At 40.7% G+C, this 17033-nt stretch overlaps 1 protein-coding gene across 23 annotated transcripts; it reads right to left on the bottom strand.

The window, feature by feature from the left end:
- Positions 1-74: 74 nt before the first annotated feature.
- On the bottom strand, positions 75-17006 carry LOC128257986 (E3 ubiquitin-protein ligase Nedd-4). Of its 23 annotated transcripts, none has more exons than XM_052989339.1 (20): positions 16686-17006; positions 16083-16306; positions 8099-8181; positions 7948-8029; positions 7294-7332; positions 7055-7224; positions 5876-6026; positions 5669-5793; positions 5326-5425; positions 4410-4576; positions 3950-4238; positions 3788-3871; positions 3137-3244; positions 2742-2979; positions 2552-2676; positions 2349-2490; positions 2133-2289; positions 1780-2073; positions 1316-1714; positions 75-1248 (listed from the first exon to the last, which is right to left on the bottom strand). In XM_052989339.1, exons 2-20 carry the CDS (start codon positions 16275-16277, stop codon positions 1146-1148), a joined length of 3051 nt encoding a protein of 1016 aa, XP_052845299.1. In that variant the 5' UTR covers positions 16278-16306; positions 16686-17006; the 3' UTR covers positions 75-1145. The 23 variants fall into 23 exon arrangements, with proteins under 23 accessions (XP_052845299.1, XP_052845297.1, XP_052845303.1 ...); XM_052989337.1 differs by having other exon boundaries at positions 16690-17006; XM_052989343.1 differs by having other exon boundaries at positions 7064-7224; positions 16690-17006.
- Between the last annotated feature and the right edge of the window lie 27 nt (positions 17007-17033).

The following is a 17033-nucleotide window of genomic DNA, read 5'->3' as shown; positions in this document are numbered from 1 at the left end:
TGTGATAGCGAATTGATGTCAATCTTAAACTAAAACTATCAATTTAAAAGACCTAATTTAAAAACAAATCGAGATTTCGAATTACTTAACTGTAACCATTTTTATTGGTATTTTTGTTTCTTTGTGTCGCTCTCTGACTTTGCAACAGAAGTTTCAGCAGTCATTTCTTTCTACATCTTAATTTGATTTTAAAATTTAATTTTGATAGACTTCCGATAGGTCAATAATCATATTATCATATAGGCCTCCTTTTGCAGAGTTTCTCTTTCGCAATAAACATTTGGAATGTGTGTCTGTATATAATTAACAATTATACAATATACATTGATTGTATTTTTTTAAGTATTAGATTAGATTTCCTTTTTATATATATTTGATGTTTGTCTTTTTATTTAATAGTAAAGAGCGACTTTTACGGACTAACATTATAATTATTATGAATACTCATACAGTTACACAGAATAGAAAATTTAATTCGTTTAAAAATATGCGACCATCAGATTACAAATATTAACTTGCAATTATTTTTATATTTCTCTTTTCTCGCCTTTAGGTATTTGCTGTGGGCATGTATAGAGGAATAGCGCATAAAAATAACAATTATAAAAAGGTTTCTCTGCATATAAATACAAGATATACTTTGACTCTATAGATTTAATAGTTAGTTTGGATTTCTCTCTTAGTTTGTAAAACGTTCTCAACTTTTTACAATTGTCGGCAATGTAATAAATATATTTATAGATAATTTGGACTCTTTGTTAGGTTCTTGTGGTTCACCATGCGCAGCTTTATTAGGATCCATCTCGCCTCAGCGTGTATAAGGTGTGTGTGTGTTGTGTGTGAGTTTTGGCGCCTAGTTAAAATACATACGAAATAATACTAAACTAGCAAAAATGATTATAATACAAAAGCAAACGAACAAATAAGTACACGATCTGCTGGCGGTGCTATTCCAAGTGGATGCAATGAGGTTGCGGTTGTGCCGCTGATTTAGCTGCTGCTGCTGCTCAAGTCGTTGTTGTTGTTGATCTTGTGGTTCTTGTGATGTGTGTAATCGTTGTAGCTGTTCTTCCTCCTGACGCTGCCGAAGCTGCCGCTGCACCTCCAGCCAAAGCCATTCGCCTGCACCCCCGTTGCCGGTGTTATTAATCAACTCCAGCGAATCCTTGGCTGCCCTCGATGGCCTTGATCAGCTTGTCCTTCAGCTGCAGGTATCCTTCATAGGGCGGCAGGTCCAGACGATTAAAGCTGTAGGTGAAAATTCGTTAGTGAAAAGTTTCGTTTAGCTATGGCAGGGGTGTTTGCCGCATCTCACCAGGTGTGTGCCCTTGGGAAGTTATTGGGTGTGCCCCACTTCTCGATAGTGAACATCTGGGGGCCATTTGAGCCATACAGCTCCTTGAAACCGTTCATGGGCACGCGCGACGTGCCCGTCACAAACTGAAGCAGACGCGAACGCATCTCGTTGGAGAAGGAGAGCACCGCCCGCCAGAACCACTGGATTATTATGTGATTCATGTGGTAGTCGCCCTTGTACAGAGTGTTCTCGCGCCAGTCCTTCACATCGATGTTCTGTATTCCGCACATCAACAGCTCCAGCTCGTGCTCGTCGAATATCTTAATAAGATTCAGGGGGATAATCGATCCGAAGCCGTCCAGGAAGGACGACATTTGCTCTTTGACACGCGCCACAAAACGCCATTCAATAACAAGTCTGCTCGGATTGAATATGCGTTTCAGAATTTAATATGGACACCTGGTATTACTTTTCTCACTCACTTGATGTACTCATCCTTGTTTTCATTGGTGACATCTATGTTTGCGCCGCCGGGCTTTAGTTCGTGCTGGCTCTTCTGGCCAAACACGTCCTCATCCAGGCAGAAAGTCAGTTCCAGGATGCGCGGATCGTTCTCCTTGATCCACATCAGCGAGTTGTAGTACTCCGTGTCCACGGACTCCATGTCCTTCAGGTCAATGGGCTTTTGCAGCATCATCTTGTAGAATGGACGAATGAAGAAGGCATCCAGCAGCTTTCCATGATACACAGCCATGCCCGCAATGCGGCCAATGAATCTGCGATGTTAAACCAAATATTAACAACACGCTTTACTTTGAAAATTAAAAATGCTTACTTAAAGTAACTTAAATGCTCCTCATTGCACAAACCGCTGCCATTGTTTATCTGCAGCGTGTAGTTATCCATGGCCGAGTACTCAAAGAGCCCGTAGTACGGATTAAACATTTCCTTTGACAGTAAATAGAACCATTCCCTAGCGAGACCACCATAGTCTGCAATCCAGGGACATGAGGTTTAGTATTTAGATATCGATAGAAGCGGGATTACTTACCCAAGCCAGTCTCTCCCTCAAACTCTACCCATAATTTAGTCTTTAGTAAATCGGTCTTGGTCACAGAACTAATAATTCTGTACGAATCCTCCAGTATCGATGTACGACGAATACGTATTTCAAATTTGTTTGGTACATTTGTCTGAAAGCAAGATGTTAGATTAGAGAATTGCCAAAGAAAACTGGGATTTTAAACAACTTACAGGCTTTCTAATATGACTCTTGAAATACTCGTATTTCTGCTTGTAATCTCGGGAGTAGGGCACAGCCTGTCCGGCAATGTTTGGATTAGACAAGCGAGGATCCTCCCACTGCGTGGTTCGGGTGTCTGCAAAAAGGGAGATTTGAGTTAAATGGATGGATGGATTTCGTACATATAGATCAATAACTTACTATGATCTATATAGAACACCCGTCCATCGGTGTGCACTCGCTCTTCCCAGCCTTCGGGCAGAGGACCCAAGTCGTCTTCGACACGGCGCGTTTGATTTGGCATGGGGCTGGCCCTTCCGTTGCGCGGATCAATCCAAGTGGTCCGCCGGGATGCGTGGTCAATGAAGAAGGTACGTCCGTTGGGAGCTACCTGCATCGACCAGCGTGGTGGAAGGGGTTCCTCCTCGCCACCGGCATTCTGCAAGACAAGATTTCCGCACAACATCAGCCACACACACAATATGTTTTAGTGCATTTTCAAAACATCCTTGGCACATGCAGATAGTATATCTCGAATACAATTTACGTTTTCGTGTGCATTTAGGATAGGGAAAATAGAGGGGAATCGACTTTACTTGTTCCATTGGAGGCACAGCCGCGTTGTCTTCCTCGGAATTGCGACGTGTGGACGGAGCTGAGATGTCGGAGGGATTGTGGCTGTCTGTGTGATCGGTGTCTTCATTCTAGTCATTGGTGGATGGATTATTTTATGCAAAAATGTATACATATGGATGCATTGCATTGCGTAAAGTATTTTTGTTTGTTGGTTTGTTGGAAGAAACAGAAAAGAAGTGTTGATCAAATTAAAATCAAATTCTCAAATTGAAAAGTATCTACGAACACAAAACAAGCCGCACATGCAAACAATCAAAAGACTAAAACTAATCGATTAACTTAGGTCTTAGCTGGAACTAGTAACACAAAAAGCTGCAAATTAAAGCGTTATTAAGTTAAGTACCAAGAGTTAATCTTGGGTCAACATGCAACATAGACACATAGATGGTAAGGACCAATAGGGATGGACTCGGGTTTGCTTACCGCACACCGCCGGCTGAAATACCCCATGCCACAAAACAAACACAGAAATGTGAGTTTTTCCCACACTGACAGATTTTGAGACGCCAAATAGTTTAAGTTTTCCCCTTAGACACGAACTAACAGGAGAAGACAACCATGATCTAAGACTACAAGTGCAAGGAGGCGAGTGTGAATGGAAATGTGCTGACCGATGGCTGATGTTGCTGCTGCAATTCAAGTTGCTGGTGTCGCCCCTGATGTTGCAGCTCCTGCTGACCAAGATCCACATCAAGCTACAAGTGAAATGAGTGATGTGGGTGGATTGTTTTTGGTTTCTCTGGCAAATGAGTGTGTGCTTAAGTCTTGCTAACCAATATCCTATTCTGATGCTGCTGCTGCCGCTGTTGCCGCTGCTGCTGCCGCTGCTGATGCTGCTGGATGTGCAGTTGCATCTGCTGTCGCCGCCGATGCTGCTGTCGTCCCATTCCGCCGCCCACATTGCCCATGTTGCCCACGGCCCGCCGCGTCAACAGGTTGGTCATAGCTACATCCGGCACTCCGGGCGCCTCTCGCACCGGCCGCAGGTCGTTCTGCAGACTGGTCGCTGAGATTTCGGGCTGCCTATGGGCGACAGGATGTCGCAGGGAATTGTAAACAAAACTGAGTTCATGAAAGATAGAGCACAACGGATGGCGGTTAGGAAGCTGGCTGCGAAGTTGAGGAGCCTCGGGAAGTGTGGGTATCGTTTGGGTTCGGACGAAGTGCCGACAGAAGGCGAGAGGGGGTATCGGTTTGAATGGGTGCTGCTACCGCTTAGCGGATGATATTAACCTGGAATGGTCCGCTGGTGGAGCTCCCTGTTCGCCCTCTTGGCCATTTAGCATGGGAAATCCATTGTTGTTTGTTGGTGTGTTCAGTGGTGAGATCGTTGGTGTTGGTGTAGTTGCTAAGCCAGCAGCATTGTTATTGTCCTCTAAACTATTTTGACTGACGGTGTCCTATGTATATACAGGAATTGATTAATGGTGGCGACTAGACAACTATAAATCTACAATGCTTAGTGGAGTTGGAGAGAGCCTAACAATGACATGGTACTAGTTTCTACTGCAGTACGCCCATATGACTAACATCTTATCGAGGAGCTAGCGATAAACTCAATCGTAGTCAAAGAATTTGCCATTACGAATATGCGTCTCAGGTACAAGTGCCTATCGAGTATATCACAAGTTTGCGCTCTCTGGGATGTGGCCAAGATCGGATCTGGGCCAGGAGTGGGAGGCTGCAACTTCGCTTCGTCCTGCTCCTCTTCAGCTCCATCCTCCTCCTCGGCATCCTCATTGTCATGCAGCTCGCCGCAGTGCAGACAATTGGCCTGATTATTCTGCAGATCCACCGCCTCCGCCCCATTCTCAGCCACATCCTCATCGTCTTCCTCATCCTCATCCTCGCTGCTCCCCTCGCTGGCCAGAGTCTCCATGTGAGCAGCGTTCCTCGACTTCTGTGGCTTGTGGTTTTTATATTGGGTTAGTCGGTTCGGGTGCGTTTTGCGTGTTCATTGTGTAATGGGTTTGTGTTCGATGTGGAAATTAAGAGATCATGCACAAAAACCAATCAATTGCTCATCACACATGCATTATAAATATTTTAATATACATATATAGAAATATACAAGTTTTCCCGGTGGGGAACCAACTTAGACCTAAAGCCCCCTTAATAAGTAATCCCAGCACAAGGCATTTTCACTTACCGCCGTACGTCCCGACTCCGTTTCGTCCACGCTGATGTGAAAACGTCTCTGAAAATCCGAGGCCAACTGGTCGGCGGATTGGCTACTGTTGCTCGATAAACTGCAAGGAGATTATAAAGATGATTAGTCAGAGGAAAGTCAAACAATAAAAAGATAAGAAAATAACAGATTTTTACTGAGAGAAGATCTTTACATTTAACATCTTGATCTACACAAATTTTAATGAAATAAAGTGTGATTCCAAAACAAAACAAAGTCGAACATATTGTGGCAAATTTATATGTTTAACACTCTTTAGAAATGTAGCCAAGAAAAAGTTCTTACTGATTTGAACTCAACTCACATAGTAGGCCTCTCCCATTGCGTCGTCCTGGCCGTGTGATTCACATAGTACGTGCGACCATTGGCATCCTGGCGCTCCTCCCAGCCGGCGGGCAGGGCATCGTGGCCGCCAGTGGGAAAGGGGTGCTGTCGATGGGGAATGCCACACGATTATTATTATTATTTGCATTTGCATTTGATTTTAAAAGGGAACGACGAGGTCACTTACCGGCTGCGCTGAGGTCTCGTTGGCACTGGTGGCGTCCACGTGCTCCCACCCGCCATCACTGTTGTCGCTGGATGGCTCGCTCTGCTCCCGCGTCTCCCGGATGAAGGCGTGGTAGATGCGCAGGGTGCCCTTGATGCGGGATTTGGCGCTGCTGGGTGGAGGGCAGTGCACAAGATAAATATTAATGAGTCAACCAAACAGGTGCACAGACACCGCCACCAATACCAGGCCCACATGGGAGACACACAAACGCACACGAGTTAAAAACAATAAGTATTATACTAAGCGTTAACTAAAAATAAACTCGACCGCAAACACACGAATGCAGATACAAGTGGAATACTATGGATTACGACGCGTTTCACAACTTTAAAGCCGCTGCGACTTTCACTTTAGTATAGGTCAATCGTGGAGAAATTCGGACGATAAGAACGCAATTTGTTGGAAACACTCATGGAATTTAATCAGAAAGATTTTAATCTAATATTTCCGGTCTCAAAAGTGAATGAGTCACTTTGCTATGTGTTGGATTTATAAAAGTTTTAGAACAAGTTTCAGGTTTTAAGCAATATTGTATTGATATATACAAATTGTAATTACCAATGTATTTGGTTAAATGTGTGTTATGTTAATTAGACAAGTATTGAATGGTGAAAATAACCAGCAAATATCGACAGTCACGTAATCAAAGATGTAGTTTGCTATTAAATGGCTATATTAGTTTTCAATCTATTATCTGGCATTGTCATGCGGTCTTAAAGTTGTGAATAGCAGCGTGAACTCAATTGAAAAGCGATTCTATTCTAGACTAAGGGTGAGTTAAGTGTTCTACTACGATGAAGACGAATACGCTTGCAAATAATAAATGCAATCGAAGACTGCAATTGGGCGGAGGGGGCGTGGTGATAAACAATAAACAAGGTGAGGTTGGAAAGCAAAACACGTAAACTCTATCGCACTACAACAGAATCTCTACGGATTGGGGACATAATCAAGATCTTATCTTCTATCACATTTAGAATTCTGCCTTAGTTTTGGTTATGGGAAAATATTCATTGGTCTTGACTTAGATTTTTTGTTTGGTATTTGGTACATAACTAGATTTTATGGCTATATAGTTGTGTGTAAATTAACTGAAATTAAAGAAACAAAATCAAACTGCAAACGATATAAACCTACCCTACTGACCTGCGCGGGCGCAGAGTGTAGCTTTGTTCGCCGATGGTCCGGCCCTCCTGCTCGGTGGGCAGATTCACCAGAGTCAACTCGACCATTCCCAGGAAGTCGTCGCGTGTCAGGCGATTCTCGTCAAATACTTGAAATACAAGCTTATGCTCAGACGGTTTAACCTGGTCAAAGGTGGCAAAAACAATCAATTAGCCGGTGGAATTATTGAATCGGTTTGCTTGTTAACTTACTCTGAATATGAACTCTTCGTTCCAGGCTGGGTTCAGGGTCTTTGGGGAAAGAGGAGAAAATAAATTGAATTTTTTTCAGGATGCTTTGTTGCTTAAAATAACACAAGGGGCTCTTTAGGAATTTCTGTTAAGAAAGCTTAGGTGGGTTTTTTTTTTGTAATTCAACAAACTTAGCAATCAATTGACTTATTTCTGGACCTTTTAATTGCCCTTATAAAGGCAGGAATATAAAAAAACATTAGCTCTTATCAAAAAGCTATAGAATTTCGTTTCAAATCTTTGTTAAAATCCATCATTAACACTAGAACTCATAGTTCTCTCGATCCCGAACTCTATTTAATTTTTAAACGAGCTAAAAATCAGTTATCTCAAGAGGTACTCTGGTCTTCAGTTCCGGTTATATGCAATAAACGTGTCTATGATCGCCAAGGTAGATATCTCACCGTTAGTCATAGAGTCCACACGATATTGATAACCATTGCGTGTGGTTTACATTTCTAATCGGAAAATCAAGGCCAGTAAGTCTTCCCATAGATACAGCCAATGTGGCAAGTGGCCCCCAACATAATCGATAAGATAAACTCCTCCAAAGTTGGCCTTCTCACCTAACTTTAGACGGGTTAATGCTTTCAGGGGTATTATGTTTATGTTTACCTTCTTTTTGGTCTTCGTCAAAACAGAGTCAATATTAATATCACCGATGATTGTGTTCAAATCGATTCTGACGTACGGGTCGCTGTGGACAAATAAGTGCGTTTTAATTGTAATGGATTTAATTGGCATAATTTGCAGCTCATTCACTTACCTCGCGCCGAATATATCCTTTTTGGCCAGCGACTGGCCGCTGAGCACAACAATTCGCAGGTGGCACGAGTCGCCAGAGTCGTTCTGAAAAGGGGCAAAATAAAAAAGAGAAAACAGGAAAATTAGTAAAAATAGTCGACACACAAATGAGACACTTGTGCACGCATCGCTGGGGAAAAACAGCGTTCAGAAATTCAATGCCACCGAGGAGCTAGTTGGGTCGCATCGCAAATAAATAAGCCACGGCAGTGCCCATAAGCCCCAGCCCACGCGGCGTATACTTAATGTCCGCGATTACGCATACGCCGCGTGCCCGCCTTGGTAAAAATTTCATGCATTTTATTGCCTCATGCATTCCGCCCCTCACATAAGTTCTTTATAAATGCTCTCTGAAGGATCTGCATTATACATTCGCGCGCATAATTGTTTTTTCATTCGCGGCTAGATAATTTCCATGACCTTGACACAAGCACCAGTGCCAGAGAAAGGGGCGTGGAAGTTCAAGAGAGTCATCAAGCAATTGTCTAGTGCAGAGAATGTGGCCCAAACTTGAGCTAAATTGCGTGTTGTGATTCACTTGGGGCCTTGGGCTCTGGGTCTAGAAATGCGGTTGCGGCCCGGTTTGCAATTGGCATTTCTCTTTGAAATGCCAGCTAAACACAATTTTAGGCATCTCTCTAAGGCAAATTCTCATATCTACGTATTATACATATATTTTGTGGCCAAATTAAAGAGGCTTGAATTCAGATTTTGATTAATTGAGCGATTGTTTGAGGTTTGAACTCAAAGTTTAGTGGCTTTTCATGCATTAAATAAATATAATATTTCTTGCAAATTAATTTATCCCCTAAGATTGATTTTATCTAAGAAATTGTGAAATAGACATTGAAAAAAATTTAAAGATTTTGTACGGTTAAGATTTAAATTTATCCCTGACGTTTTTATTGCAATCCATATTTTCCCAAACAATCACTTTTTCTTTTTCCTTTTGGAGTGGCATAGTGCGATTTAAAATTTAAATAGTCTTCAGCTTAAAAGCACGATATTTTTGCAGTTTTTCGTCTACCTGAGAGGTAACCACACAGAGAAAAGAACAACACCTTTAGCCCGTGGCACCCCATTCTGTGGGATCGGTGGAGCAGCAAACTTTCTGCATTCCTGAAAGTTAAACAAAACCCATTTTATCTACTCATCTCGGCTAAGAGCTAGCACTTGTATCCATTAAAAGGCTTTCCCATGAAATATTCAATTTTCCGACATTGTTTATAAAGTGAAGAGCAAACCCCAGTTCCGACGCCCCCCAACTGCCCCTCTTTGGTGGCTGACCAGACGGCGCCATATCTATATCCGACCCCCCTTGTATCAGATATCAGAGGCTCGCATGTTGCGGCTTGTTGGTAGCAGAATGACCCTGACTGGGTTGGTTTTTTAGACTCTACTATATACATGTGCCATTTTGTACACTCTCTGGGGAACTATTCTATTCTATTTTATTCTGTTTCTGTGTTTGTTCCGTTTCTGTGACGGGTTGTGTTTTTATTTATTCGCAGCCAGTTCCGCATTTTCCATGAACTTGTGCTATTGATTTTCACCGCGTGTGGCTGTCTCTTTAAAATAGCTGCGGCTTTTCCCACTTGTGCAATAATTAAATGTACACAGAAAAAAATTTTAAATTACAATTTTTTTAAGTTTAGAAAATCTTAGTAGTTATGTTATAACAAGCTGTGAAAATTTTTTTATGTACATTTTCCGTAAATAAAATTAAAATAGCAAAACCAGTTAAAAGCTTTACAATTACAATATTTATTTTTTGTGTACGAGTAGATACTTATCCAGTCCCTACATGCCAATAACTATATAACTATTATTTGGGATTATACCATTAAGCGCTTATTTTGTCGCAAACGAGATAAGCTAAGCTAATGCGTCATATTAACTGCCAGATGTCTCGTTGTCCGAACTCGATTATTGCCTGGACAAAAGGTCCAATCAATCAGCCTAAGCTGGTGACCCTGGAGTCGAGTAATCCCCCAAGGCCTTGCCAGGATCCTTTCGCATGCCTTCAGTGGCTAATGTAGCTGTCACAGTTCCCTTTCTTGACTGAAAGACTTCAACCGAGCCACGTCGTAGCTGGCATTAAATTGATTTTTAGCCATTAAATCCAGGACGGAGGGAAATTAGCTCAAAACGGTTCTTGCGGTTTAAGCCTGTTTCGCACTGGATTGACAGAGGGTCGGGCGATGGTGTGCGGCCAGGCAGGAAAAGCGTCAATTAAAAGGGATGTCCGACGTAATGATCCGACGCAGAAATGTGCTGCACTGTCATTTCATCTTCCTCTGATTGACTGGGATACAGAGAAACATCTCAAAAATACAATTTTAAATCCCACTTACGTTATTGCTGGCTTAGATAGGCTTTATTTTCAATACTGTTTTATATCGATTGAAAATAAATACTACCCTTTTTAACAAACATTTCTAAAATGTTGTTTAATGAGGTTGAGTTGTATGCATTTTCGAATAATAAGAACTTCATTTTCTTAGATTTTGGTTCGTTTTGTTTCATAAAGACTTTGTCTTAGGCAAGCTTGCCTGTTTATTGGTTTTGCTGTACAATTGTTAATCACGAATCCCACTGATACGGTTTCGATTTTCTTGGCTACTGGAAAGCTGAATTCGTAGCCGAATTCGGTTATTACTAGGCGCAAAGCCAAATGCTCATTATCGGAGTTGGCAAAGCGTTGACTTTTGGCATTTGGATGACCATGTGACATACAACCAGCTAGCTGGGCGCTATTCCCTCGTTTTTTCGCCATGATTACAATCACCACTTTCCCACCCCCTTCCTCGAACCATTTCACATTTGCCATAGTTTTCTTCCACTTTTATTTCCGTGCCAATTGAATGAATAATGAATTATAAAAATATATATGTGAATAGTCATTCAGCTGTGCGCTGATAAGCAAAAGCGAGTGAAAGAGGAAGCCTTGGGAGCCGAAAGAAGTCAAGGCGCTCAACAGAAGCCCATTTCTGTTGCTCTTAACGTTTCGTCTGTTCAAACAGACGGCTTAAGCGAAATGCAGATGGGTGATAATAAATACCAGTCAACAGCGAAATTAAACAAACTTGAATATCAATTGTTATTTTTAATGCGCATAAAAGGCAGTTGAGAAATCCTATCAGTACAAAAAGAGAGTATGCTAAAGCTTAGTCGTTGCCATTAACCTAATTGATTGGCTGCCGCCCTTGAGTTGTCACTATTTCAAGGGGTCAATGCAAATTCATTACACAAATTGACATTTTGCCATGCATCTGGGTTAGATGATAGATACTCTGAAAGTTTTCCAGATAATTTCCTAACAAATCGAAGATGCTAGAGAAAAAACGAACTGAATAATTAATTTCACAAGAACATCTTGAAAAAAAGACTTCATTAAATCGTTTGAAATTTCTATGTACGTCATGTATGACTTCTTATAGAAAAATTATTCAATTAATAAGAAATGGCGTATAAGTCAAATACCTTTAAAGCTATAAATATACTGATCAAGCTCGACGATGATATATGTGTGTCTCTGACGCTCACAAGTGAAGAAAGAAAGCTTCTGTTATCGGAAAGATAAATTATTCTTATTCGCACTACATTTCTTTTGTTTTTTAATTGATTCGGGGAAAACGTAATTTGTTAAAAAGCAAATTAAGCTATCTATTAAAGGGTCAAAGGCACCACAGAACTTCTCGAATCAACTTTTGATTAAAGTACATTCCACATAAATATTTCAGGATTAAATACAATTTTACTGTAAACAATTAGTATAGATTTAAACTCTCAGAACATTATTTGAATGGTTTACCTCATTTGATTCGTTCATTTAGTTAGAAAGAATAAACCCTTTTATTTTATTACATTTTTTCCGATTACAAAGGTGATAATACAATGTCCATCAGGTCGACGGATTCCTGCTTCTTAAGAAGACTACAAAAGAAGGAAGTCAATCTTGGTTTTTTAACTATTTGCCACAAAAAGTATGCAGGATATATATATGGTCAAATGAACAGTTATAAGATCTTGGTATAACCAATGCCTCATAAATTCATTACTTGTTTCTCTGATCACATCAGATACTGCTCAATATTTATCCGTAAAATCTCAATAACCGGGAGGCCTTGAGCCGGAAAATCTCAAGAGATATTGGAATGTGGAAGGGAGGATTGGACGGAAGGAGCGGATGGGATGGACGGCACGTGAGACACATCAAAGGCGGCTTAATTAGCGGCTGAAGAAAATGGGCACACTCACACAGGGGCTCAAACATTTGCATATGTACCATTTTCACGTACTGGTGAGAGCGCGGCCAAGAGAGGCGCTCCTCTCGCCAGTTACTTACATCACTGTTATTGTAGCCATGGATTTGGCCATCTTCGCTCGTCACCGATGGCGATGTGGTTGTTGACTCGGCCATTTTTACTTTGATGTGGATTTAGATTTTGATTTCGGCTCCGATTTTGGTCTTTATTCACTGCTGATTTTTCTACCTCTGTTTACGTTTTGCGATTGTGTTAATTTTCGTGCACGCCTGTCAAACTAAATTTAACAATAAATTGCGAGGGTTATTAAAAGAAATAAAAACAGCATGGAAATATTTGCCGCTTTTAACGGTTTTAGCTGCACAAAACGCGTTGGCCAGAAGGAATTTCATACTCTTTCAGCCTTTTTTTGCGTTCTTTTTAACGATTTTCACTTTTTGGCGCACACAAGATTTGTTTTGGTTTCTTGTTGAGCTTTTGATTTTTTTTTTTTTTTGGTAAGTTGCAAGTTGCAGACGGCGACAAAAAAAGGGAACAGGTTTCACAACAATTGCCGTTTGGTTTTTATTATGCCTATTGCGTATACGTAATGTTGGCAAAGGCCAAAAGGGGCAGGGCAAATCAGGCTTCACATTCCCAGTCGCCAAACATTTTCTTTTTGTTTTGCATGCATGACTAATAGGGGCGTCCGAAAAAGGCGAGAGAAATTAGAATTTTGTGTGTTTCTGATTTCGATTTCAAGATCTCCCGACTTTAGCCAAGCACGAACTGTTGCTTTCCGATACGTACGTTTATTTACTTTTTTTTTATATAATTAACACATTTCAGGGGTACGGTGCAATAAATTTATCTATATAATCCACTGCTGTGTGTGTGGCTGTGCCGTCTATATTTATAATTCAATTATTCACTTATTTATCTTTTATTAACGGCCCTAAGCGATGGAAACAATAACAACAATAACAATCGGCACACCAACACTATTGCGAAAACATGTTCTGCGTAAATTTCTGCCTCTCTCGCTCGCTCCCGCTGCGAGTGTGTGTGCGGTGTGAGTGCGAGAGGAACAGCAACAGCAACACTTGTCGGCAGCCGCTGCACGAAACACGGAACTTGGCGCTTTCGCGTTCTAAGCTAAAATGAAGGTAGCTCCCCCGAATAGTGTGGCCAGCGCAAGACACAAATGGCTGTCCCAATGCAGAGCTTTCGTTGCACTCAGTTTGACCAAAAATTCGAGACAGACCTTGAAGAACTGAAAAAAATGTTTATCGGGTACATTCTTCTGGCACAAATTCTCTTACACATAACCCCCAAATTCAACAGGAAAACATTCATACTTAACTAGTTTAAAGAATTTCTATGCATTTTTGATAAGCAATGTATACATTTTGCTATTATTTGCAATCAAGAGGCTTTCAGGACTTTCTTAAATATTTTTAAATTAATCAATAGCATTGGAATCTAAATTATTAAAATTTTAGCATTTCATTTTACATATAAATATAAAATATGATTTAAAATATATATTCCTCTTTTAAAAAATACCAATAAGCAATCTGAGAACACACTTTTCAACACTAACCCAGAAGCTTTAAGCTGAAAAAGCTTTTCCAGATGACAGCCCCCCTCTTTTTTTTCTCTCTCTATTATTGGCTTCCTGTCTCACTCCCACTTTTGACAGCTGCCAGCGAACAAGTGTCCAAAAGCAAAACAAAACAAAAACAGCTGATCGCATGCGGCGTGTGGTTGGCTGGGTGGAAGTATCTGTGTGTGCGTAAGTATCTGTGTGACTGCGTTGCATTTTGTATCTGTAGAGTAGCATTCATAAAAATTAGGAATCCCCACTACCATTAACATTTCTCAGCTAAGTAGCGCATCATCAATTATAATTGACACTTGACTGCTGCTGGCGCTGCTGACGCACTCAATCGAAATGAAGTTATCCACCTGTAACTGGTAAACTGTTGACTGATAAGGAGGGCCATCACCCTCGACCTGACCGATGTGCGAATAGGAAGCCCAAATAACCGAGACCAATTAGCGGGGGCATCCAACATTTCCTGGCACAAGCGCTTTAATAAAGATAAGCCCGCTATTTTCCTCGCACTCCTTATTTGTCCAGGAATTTCTGAGCTTTCTGACAACGCTTAAATAAATTAGGCAAACAGAATTTGGACATCGTCCATTTGCTGCTCATTAAGTTAACATACTGCTAAAAACTTAACTCTATCCCACCACGATTTGTATATTTAATTTGAGATAAGTATATGGTTATCAAAATATCAAAATTAAATAAAATCCAAATAAAAAGGTTTTATTATGTTAAACAAATAATTCAACTACTTTTTAAATATTAGTTTCTTCAGGAGAGATTTATTTTACTATGATTGTTCTATTTTGATTTAATCTTTTCACGTGCAGCAAATCTCAGACAATAACCACATACTATATTTAAACGGCGCCGAGCAGAATCGTGTTAATAAACTCAATTAGGCCGATGACTGCTCAAGTGGCTCGCATCTTTTTGCGAATTGAGATAAATAAATTAGTTTCCGTTCTGTCTGAGATGCGATTGAAGTATTTGTTTACACAAGTGAGAAAACAATAGAAGCGAATTCCAGACGTTAAATAAACAGTTCATTTGCAAGCGGTTGCTGATCTAGCATTTCTCCGTCACTAAGAAATTAATTGTCAAGATGCTAAAAATGTTCAACCTGCTTTAAAAACTCTACGATTCAAAATTATAATAATTATAATTATAATTCTTTTCAACGTTAAAACAGTGTCCAAATGATGAAAACTTAAAGGTACACCAGTGCGGTTTTGTTGCAAAAAGCTTAATTTTGTATATTTAAATTTTTTATATTTACTACTAACTTTTTCCTTGGTAAATAAAATAAAACTATGAGAAGGTAAAAATACATTAAAGAAGTAAGTGTTTGGTAAAGTACTATTTTGAAGTTAAGCTACAAAGTTATATCCAAACTGGGGATTCGGTAATAGTAAACAAAGATTAGTTGTTCCCATCCGAGGAAATGGTGGATCCCCTGTATTTCCCACCATTTACCCATTTTATCACCCATATACAGGGAGGAATCTCGAGGGCCCATCTACACGACATAGCTGCCTAGCAAGCTGCAGATTAGATTACCAGTGAAAACATCATAAAAATAGAAACATGAAATAAAGCAGTGGCACTGATAAGGCCAACCACATCCCCTCAGCACTTCTTAATAAATCTTAAAATACTTGTCACGCAGAAAAGTATTTTGGATACTATTATTTGGGATACTTAAGATCGATTATAGTTTGCACTTTACTAATGAAGTTAATTTTTTTGTTTTCAATGAAAGCCAAATGGAAGACATCGGTGATTTATACGCTAGCTGTGATAAGATAATATTACCAGCACATAGGCTTCGTGGAATAATTTTATACTTTTATCAGTCATCCTCGAACCAATACCCATTTTAAAATTTGGTCTTTAAATATCCTATCTATGTTTTTCTGAAGTATTGAATAAAACTCATGGTGCACAAGAATACAGCTTATATCACAAAATTTGAAAGCAGTGGAAAATGAAAAGAATAATTATTTGGACATAACATATTGGGGTTGTAGGAACAAAAATTAAAATTGTTTTACAAATTGACAATTGAAGCACCTATGTTAGCTTACCACTGCTGCCAACGATCGACGAGGCGTGTGTCCATTGCCGAACTCCTGGCGCGTCTGCTGTTGTCCTGCAACAGAGGCCGCCCGCCTGCGGGGCGGTGGGCGTGGCACATCGCCGCCGGTCGCCGTTGAGGAGGCGGAGGATGAGGGGGCAGGTAAGGCCGAAGCGGCGACCAAGCCGCTGGAACGTGCCGACATTATGTTGTTTTTTTTTTGTAAATAAGCTTCTGCAAGAGAAAGAGGGATGGAGAGGGGGTGAGCATGAGTGTGGGGCGGAAGTTCAAATTAAGCGAGAAAAAGACACGAGCGGAGAACAAGAAGAAGGGGAGGCTGTGACAAGGTGACAAGAGAGAGAAGGGAATAGACTAGAAGAAAAGAAAAGCGAGCAGACAACAAAGACGGCAAACAAAGTGCACAACGGTACTTGTGATAGATGCCATCTCTGTCTGCCCTGCCCCCGTGTGAATGTGTGTGTATGAACAAGTGTGGGTGAGAGAGCACAAAAGCCAAACATTTTCCTTGATAATTAGCCAAGCGCGAAGGGTTCAACGTCATGTCTTCGTTCACCGTTTATGGTTAGCATAAAGTCTCGCCCAAGTTTTCCACTTACGTTCACACACACACACAGGGCACTATAATTTCGCCCGATTTATGTATATATTTTGCACTAGTATGCGTGAGGGTTCGCCTTTATTTCACTATTTGCGGAAAATCATAACGTACTTTTCACGCGGAGAATAAAGCACTACTTCACTGCTTAAGCGATTTATCACATTAACCGCTGTAGCGGCTTACATGCCTATAACGCCGATATCGGTCGGCTTTAGCTGCCTATATGTAGTGCACGCGAAATCGAAAACAAAAATTGAACACCGGACGGGAAAAACCACACAAAACGGCTACAAATCGAGAACAAAATTGCCAGTGTGACCGTGAAGGTATACCCTCAAAATA

This window comes from Drosophila gunungcola, assembly GCF_025200985.1.
Source record: "Drosophila gunungcola strain Sukarami chromosome 3L unlocalized genomic scaffold, Dgunungcola_SK_2 000002F, whole genome shotgun sequence".
Lineage (NCBI taxonomy): Eukaryota > Metazoa > Arthropoda > Insecta > Diptera > Drosophilidae > Drosophila > Drosophila gunungcola.
The sequence above is the reverse complement of the archived record's forward strand: the minus strand, read 5'-3'. Positions and strand labels throughout refer to the sequence as shown.

What these genes read in the sequence shown, in the direction of transcription:
- LOC128257986 (XM_052989339.1), bottom strand. Translation starts at nt 16,277, where the DNA reads ATGTCGGCACGTTCCAGCGGCTTGGTCGCCGCTTCGGCCTTACCTGCC. An exon ending in CAATGGGAGAGGCCTACTAT is followed by an intron (nt 5,426 to 5,668) that starts GTGAGTTGAGTT and finishes ATCTCCTTGCAG; the next exon opens with TTTATCGAGCAACAGTAGCC. An exon ending in CGGAGTCGGGACGTACGGCG is followed by an intron (nt 4,577 to 5,325) that starts GTAAGTGAAAAT and finishes GTATATACATAG; the next exon opens with GACACCGTCAGTCAAAATAG.